At 47.9% G+C, this 7,345-nt stretch overlaps 2 protein-coding genes across 2 annotated transcripts; both read left to right on the plus strand.

Annotated features, from left to right (window-relative positions):
- The first annotated feature begins 3,738 nt into the window (after positions 1 to 3,738).
- On the plus strand, positions 3,739 to 5,275 carry LOC139024072 (uncharacterized). Its single transcript, XM_070438462.1, has 3 exons — positions 3,739 to 4,837; positions 4,928 to 5,140; positions 5,257 to 5,275. The coding sequence occupies exons 1-2, from the start codon at positions 3,985 to 3,987 to the stop codon at positions 5,059 to 5,061; spliced, it is 987 nt and encodes a 328-aa protein (XP_070294563.1). The 5' UTR covers positions 3,739 to 3,984; the 3' UTR covers positions 5,062 to 5,140; positions 5,257 to 5,275.
- Positions 5,276 to 5,436: 161 nt separating this feature from the next.
- LOC139024070 (uncharacterized) lies at positions 5,437 to 7,328 on the plus strand. Its single transcript, XM_070438459.1, has 3 exons — positions 5,437 to 5,511; positions 6,202 to 6,452; positions 6,549 to 7,328. The coding sequence occupies exons 1-3, from the start codon at positions 5,437 to 5,439 to the stop codon at positions 6,931 to 6,933; spliced, it is 711 nt and encodes a 236-aa protein (XP_070294560.1). The 3' UTR covers positions 6,934 to 7,328.
- Positions 7,329 to 7,345: the final 17 nt, after the last annotated feature.

Consider the following 7,345-nt stretch of genomic DNA (forward strand, 5'->3'; position numbering starts at 1 on the left):
AATAATACAGTCAAGTTTCTACTCAGAGATTTGAGATGGCCAGCAGATACCTACAGGTGACAGCAGGGAGTCAACCCGCCCATCCCCCAGTGCCCCTTGTGACACCCACTAATTCTGATTGGTTGCTGCACGACCTTTAACTTGATCAGGGAGAGTCTCAGTTTGCCCAGATCTATTAGTCAAGATGGATGCAGTTTTCATAGGCCAGTCTTTGGGATATTATCAATGCAGCTATAACTCTACAGACCGTAAACAAAGAAGGTAAACTTGTTTTAACGTGATTATTTATCACCTTTCAGTGTATCTGCTAATTCTAATTCTCAGCTACATGGGCTGGATAAGGCAGCTCACTCCTTGCCTGGGACAAGAATGCGTGCTTAACAACAATATTACACTGCTCAAAAAATAAAGGGAACCTTAAACAACACAATGTAACTCCAAGTCAATCACACTTCTGTGAAATCAAACTGTCCACTTAGGAAGCAAACACTGATTGACAATAAATTTCACATGCTGTTGTGCAAATGGATAGACATCAGGGGAAATTATAGGCAATTAAGAATGCGTGCTTAACAAAATATATTTTGAAATTGATCGAGGAGAGGAAAGCACAAAAGGCCCAACTGGAGTTGAAAAGAAAAAAAAGGCAGCCGAGGGAAAAAGAGGAGAGCCCAGCGGCATCTGGGGAAATACAAGGACCCACCTCCACACCTGACATTTGCCGTCCGTGTGGCCTCCAGTTCTGAACAGCGGTTCCCAAAGGGAGTAAAAAAAAGAAAAAAGTAATCTAAATATATTTTTATTCCATAAATTAGTTATCTTACAAAAAATAAACAATCCAAAACAATAACAAATCAATACACTTCAGTTAATGAAAAGAAAACAATAAATTACCCCAAAAATGAATGTGTCGTTCAAATAACAATCAGTGTTTAAATATAGCAATATATTGTGTGGTGTGTTCATTAAGACACTAATGCCCTTTTGTTCTTCTGTAGACAAGAAACCGATACCAGCTCCAACCGGAAGGTTGTCCCCCTCCCCGTCCCCCCTCTCTCCCCCACACCTAAATTCAGCCGTCCATGTTGGCCCCCAGTTCTGAACAGACACCCCCCCCCAAAGGTGAGTTCTCTTAAATTCACATTTGTGTGTTTGACTATAGCAATTTCCCTTTGTGTAATGTGTTATAATAAGCCACTACCTGTGTTTCCTCTGTAGACAAGAACCTGAAGCCAGCTCCATCTAGAATCAACAAGGGGGTCAGGAGGAAAGATAAGCGGCCCACCAACAAGCAAACCCCCTATTGCTAGAGTTGCTGCCGCTTCCACCCTCACAAAAGGCCTCCCCTTGACCAGGTACACAGGTTTCCACCAACAAGCAAACCCCCTATTGCTAGAGTTGCTTCCACCCTCACAAAAGGCCTCCCCTTGACCAGGTACACATTTGAGGAGGAGAATTGCACAGGCTGGTCAAGGAGGTTTCCTGTTCCTTTCCCCTGCAAGATATGTGGCAAGCCTAAAAMAAAAMAATGTGGCCACAGCCAGTACAGGGGAGAGCACTTCTGTGAGGCAMCAGGGGGAGGCAAAACTGCTGTCGAGAGGTTGGAGGAGAAGAGAGGGCCTGGGGACCACAGCATAGAGGCGAAGGAAGGAGCTGGATGGTCGTCGTAAATAGTTCTGTAATATCTAAGAAAAATGTTAAGTTAGTTGTGTCAAACGGTATGTAATATGTTTAATAGTTAAATTCAGGATTTGTTTTATCTGTTTTCTTGGTTGATAAATAAAGTAGAGCTTGAGAACTATCATGTGTCAAATGGCTCAGTTATTCTGTTTTTGAATTTTGGGAAGCACATGGCTACTTAATATACACCTGTAGGGACACCTACTCTGTTATGACTTTCTTAAAGGTCCAGTGTGCCTATTTCACATGTTTTGACATGAATATGACTGAATTCATTCAATACCTTGACATGTTCACATCAAGTACATTTCAGCAATCTTTGGGGGCCCTGTAAAGTCTGTTAAGGTGCTCCAAGTGCCATGTGGAGGCCCCAGGGGCCAACCTACAAGATGGACTGAGACGGGCATTCTTCTCTGTTCCAAAATCCACCAATGAAGAGCCTAGCTTGTTCCAAAAGTTTTTAAGCCAATCATCTTCCTCTGAAATTTTCCTAACGTCTCTTCATTACAATCTCTTTTTCTGTCAGCCATTGATGCTACTCGGTGAGTATCTGAGGTAATTTTGCTTAATTTGCAACAAATTTAACGTTGACGACTATAAATGTGATGAAATATGACAATAACACGTCTAGTCAACCGACTTGTTTGACTACAGGGGCTACCCATATTGTGTAATTTAACAACGTTCGTAGATCGCTAGCTACTGTAGCTTGCTGCTGCACAGGCAAGTTWGCATTGGCTATACAAATGATGACTAAATGTGATTGAAATATGACATGTCTAGCCAACCGACTTGTTTGACTTAATTTAAAAACCTCTCTTGGGTAGGGGACAGTATTTTCACCTCCGGATGTAAAGCGTGCCCAAATTAAACTGCCTGCTACTCAGGCCCATAAGCTAGGATAACCAGGAAGTACTATTATTTTGAAAGGCTGTTTTTCCATTGAAAGCCTTTCCACCATACAAAGACTTAGGACCCAGTTCACGATCTCTATGGCTTCCWCTACATGTGGCCAGTCTTCAGGCATTGTTTCAGGATTTTACTCTGAAAAATGAGGGAGATACACCACTTTCAATGAGTGGACAGTGGAAATATGAGCCAAGCGCTTGATCGGGAGCGCGCCTTTCTTGTTTCTCCTTTTCTATTGACGAAGCGTTTGTCCGGTTGAAATATTATTGATTATTTATGACAAAAACAACCTGAGGATTGATTTTAAACATCGTTTGACACGTTTCTACGAACTTTTATTGTACTTTAAAAAAAACTTTTCGTCTGGATGTTGTGAGCGCTCATTGTGCCTTTGGTTTACTGATCTAAACGCACCAACAAAACTGAGGTTTTTAGACATAAAGAGGGACATTATCAAACAAAACAAAAAATGTATTGTCTAACATGGAGACCTAGGAGTGCCACCAGATGAAGATCTGAGTGATTCATTTTAACGCTATTTCTGACTTTTGTGAGCCCTCTCCTTGGCTGGAAAATGGCTGTATGGTTTTCTGCCTCTAGGCGCTGACCTAACATAATCGTTTGGTGTGCTTTCGCCGTAAAGCCTTTTTGAAATCGGACACTGTGCTTGGATTTACAAGAAGTTTATCTTTAAAATGGTGTATAATGCTTGTATGTTTGAGGAATTTTAATTATGGGATTTCTGTTTTGAATTTGGGCACTGCAATTTCACTTGCTGTTGTCGAGGTGCCAGACAGGTAAACAACGTTTGTATATCACTAGCTACTGTAGACGTACAAAATTCACAAAGTTTCTTTGACCACTGACAATCCTGTAAAACCTTAGCTAACATCTATATCAAGTCAAAGTTGGAATTCTATCCTATTTAATTGTCTTTTCTTTCGTTTTTTGATGGCATGCATTTGAAGAGGATAGTTGAATGCATTGTATGATATGTGACAACCTGATGGTCATTGGGGCAAACGTGTCTTTCTATGTAAACTGAACTGCATATTAAATAATAATCACCCTACACATAACCCCCCAAACCCCCACTGCTGTCCTCCTCCTAGCAGACCTATTAAGCAAATGTAAGTTCCTTTATACGTATCTAATACGGTTATGCTGTCACTTGTCACTGCACTCATCAGTCATGATAATAGTTTTTTTTTTGTCTCCTAAGATGGAAAATCCAAGGTTCCGTTTCACGCCCTCACAGGAGTTGGTCCTCAGGGCCACACCCCAGGCAGTAAGAGTGGCTGCTGACGGCCCCCCTGCTTCTGGTGCTCAGGGCCCTCCTGTGAGGACTAAGAAGTGGGAGGAGGCACTGGGCAGCAGTTCACTGATCTACCGGAGATGCCCCCGGTGCCCTCACCCGTCTGGCTGCTGACAGTCTACAGCCATGACGTGCTGTCGCGGCTGGATGAGGTGAAGGCCAGGGTCACACGGCCGCCTGGGTTACCAACGTCGGTAACGAGCATGGGCAGGTCCTCGTCAGTGTCCTCACTGCCGGTGAGGGCGAGGGCCTGCTCCCCATGGCGGCTGGTCTCATGGATCGGTACTGGCTCGCCGGGGTGGCGCCCCCCCAGCTCATGTACGTGGACCGAGACTGCTGCTCCAGCTTCGGCGGATCAAAGACAGCTGCCATGTACAATGAGTGGGACCAGCTGGTGGTTCGGCTGGACCCTGATGCGGCGGTTCGCGGCAGGTGTCACCACTGAGAGCCACCAGCTCTACGGTCCCTTCATGCGGCAGCTGTCAGCCTGCATCTTTGAGTGGGATGCAGGTGATGTCCGCCGACTGCTGGAGGCCAAMAGGTCTGCGCTGGAGGGGAAGCACGGGATGGTCGGCCTCACRGAGGTGGAGSTTTCGAGGCTGATCGGCAGGAAGGAGATMGCACTTCACTGTCGGCGTCGTYCGCGTGGAGCTGCGGCGACCGAAGTCCTTCTCCTTGACCTCCTCGAGACCTTCAACAGCGAGAAGGGGGTRGACACCCTGGGCATCCCGTTGCTGGACTCCGTCCGCATCCAGYCAATCTGGAAAGAGCAGAGGCGCCACCTCCACTGCATACAGGACCCACCCGGTGTACAGCTGTACACCGAGACCGGCAAAATCACCAAGGGCGGCGTYATWTTGCCMGTTTATCGCTGCGCAGGGGGCTCCACATCCTTGGAGTCATTCCACCTCCACCTGAACCGGTTCATCCCAGGTAATTGTTATTGCGGAGCTTAAAGTAATGCTTCATGTTTAATGTTAACAACAAGTGCTCTCCCACCCTAATCATGCATTGTTCTCTCAGGTACCAGGGCAAATGCCATGCATTTCCAGGCGTTCCTGTTGGATGGACTGGTGAAATGGAACGACGACCGTGCGCAGGCAGCAGTGGAGGGAAAGAACAGGCAGTCCCTGCTCTCCTACAGTGGCCACCTGTAGCACATCCTTAACCTGAGCAGCCAAAGGGTGCTTGGCAAGGAACAGGGTAAGGACTACACCAAGCCTAGCGAGTACACGGGTGAGTCTAGTAAGAGAATGAACATTTACATCAATTGCATTAATTACATCCCATTAACACTTCCCTACTCTGCTTTTTGCCTGTTTTTTTTTGCTGTTGTTTTGTTGCTTTAATAGGGGAACTCCTCGGAGTGGACCCTGACCTTCCGGATGAGGCAGCCGCCGTCGAGCAGCTCGACGAGGAGGACGAGGACTTTCAGGAGGAGGATGTGGACCCGACAGTCCACATCCCTCATGTCACTACTATGAGCGCCCCGTCCTCCAGCTCAGCGGCACCTCTGTCAGGAGAACCCGCTGATGCACCCAGGTCTGGGCCATCCAGTCCCACCGCCCCTGAAGACAGAAGCTCTCCTGAGGCCCCTGATCGACACGGTTCTCCTCACCCTGTTCCACTTTTGTGTGTGTAAAAAATACATGCCACTGCAACCTCTTTGAAATAAGGAATTGAGACAAACTCAGACACAATTTTCGGGTGTCTAATAACCAAGGATGCCATCAGCTGAGTGCATTCGTTTAGAAAGCTCACAACACGTCTTATACTCTTCCCTTGTAGACGTCACAAGAGTAAAAAAAAAATTATCCATCAGTGTGATTTTCAGTTAGTTACACCAATGTAAAATAACATCTATTTCCTTTGTAGAAACATCTTAAGTGTTACCCCTAAATGTGTGACGTTGTCTCTTTATCTTCAGGGGGAGACTAAAGGCCCTGATGCAATGCCGGGCTAGCAGCATGTCCGCAGGCTTGCCAGGGCCTTGGTGGGGGTGAGGAACCGTCAGGCTGTCGGACCGTAGGGTAGACGGTCTGGTGGCGCTGCCAGACTTTGACGCTTTGATCTACCCTGCCCGACACCAGGAGAGGATCGTCAGGGGCGGTTCAAGGCAACGAAGGGGAAGTCGTCCATTGTCCTAGGAAAAGACTCTCTCCAGCGTATGTTGTTAGTGTTCATGTCCTTCACCTTACTATTACGTTTGGCTGCCTCTACATTAAATGCTTATAAGGTCAGGCGATGGCTATCATTATTTTTCAATGTTCTCTAATTATTTATCTCCTCTGTTTCAGTTGCCTTCTCGGACTCAACTCGGGCCCTGCAAATTGGCCGGGCACCAGCCGTTTGGTGGAGGCAATTTGCAGTCAGCTCTGCCAAATCCATCCCAGCGCCACGCAGTCTGCCGGCGTCAAGAAGAGCAGGTGGGCGCTCATTTTCTGGCAGACTACGTGGCCATCAGGGAGGCAGTGCTGAACAGCCCGAGGTTGATGACCCAGACCAACCTTCAGCTCTTTGAGCTGAATCAAAGGACCATCAGTCAATGGTAAGACATTAACTTATGGAAGACTTGTTACATAAAGCCATGTGACTAATGACAATCTGTGTGACAGCTTGTGTTTGTTTTCTCTCCCTGTTTCAGGTACTCCCGGCGTCAGAAGGAGAGGGAGAGGATGGTGCTGCAGCAGGGAATGGGGCTCGCTGCTGCCCCCAGCTTCACTGCCCAGCCCCTCCCTGCAGCCAAGCCCCTCCACTTCAAGCAGGAGGGAATCAAGACACCCTTCCCTTTCCCTACGCCGCCCCCCCCCGGTTACACGCCAGACCACCCAGCAAGGAGAGCCCACCCACGCACCCATTCTGCCACCCCACCTGGAGCAACAACCCCCCGCACTTCCCGGCCTGTCCCAAGCCCAAGGACCACAGATGGGCTGCTCTTCACCTCCTCCAGTGCCAAGGACAACAGCTTGGAGGAGGAAGAGGATGGCGGAAAACACAGAGGTGATAGCCGGGAAGAGAAGGCAACGTGAGCATTACGTCTGCGCCAAATGCGGGTTGCCGAAGCGGCGGGAGACGGGGCACAGCCGCTTCGGCGGCGTGGCGTTCTGCTCTGTTGCTGCGGGGGGTAAGACCGTGGTCCAGTGGCTGGCGGAAATGAAGGACGCTAAGGGGTGAGGTGAAGGACACTGAGCCACTGGCTGGGTGGTCGGACGTTTTTGTTGTTGTAAATAGTTCACTGTTTTCCTCTACTTGGACCGAGACCTTGAGCGTGGTGTAGAGGCTTGTGTGTGTTGAGGACCCTCAGAGCTATATTGTCTGTAAGACTACTGGTAGGGTTACCCATGGTAGGGTTAGACTACTGGTAGGGTTACCCATGGTAGGGTTAGACTACTGGTAGGGTTACCCATGGTAGGGTTAGACTACTGGTAGGGTTACCCATGG

The sequence above is a fragment of the Salvelinus sp. IW2-2015 genome, unplaced genomic scaffold (genome assembly GCF_002910315.2).
Source record: "Salvelinus sp. IW2-2015 unplaced genomic scaffold, ASM291031v2 Un_scaffold944, whole genome shotgun sequence".
In the NCBI taxonomy this organism is placed as follows: Eukaryota; Metazoa; Chordata; class Actinopteri; order Salmoniformes; family Salmonidae; genus Salvelinus; species Salvelinus sp. IW2-2015.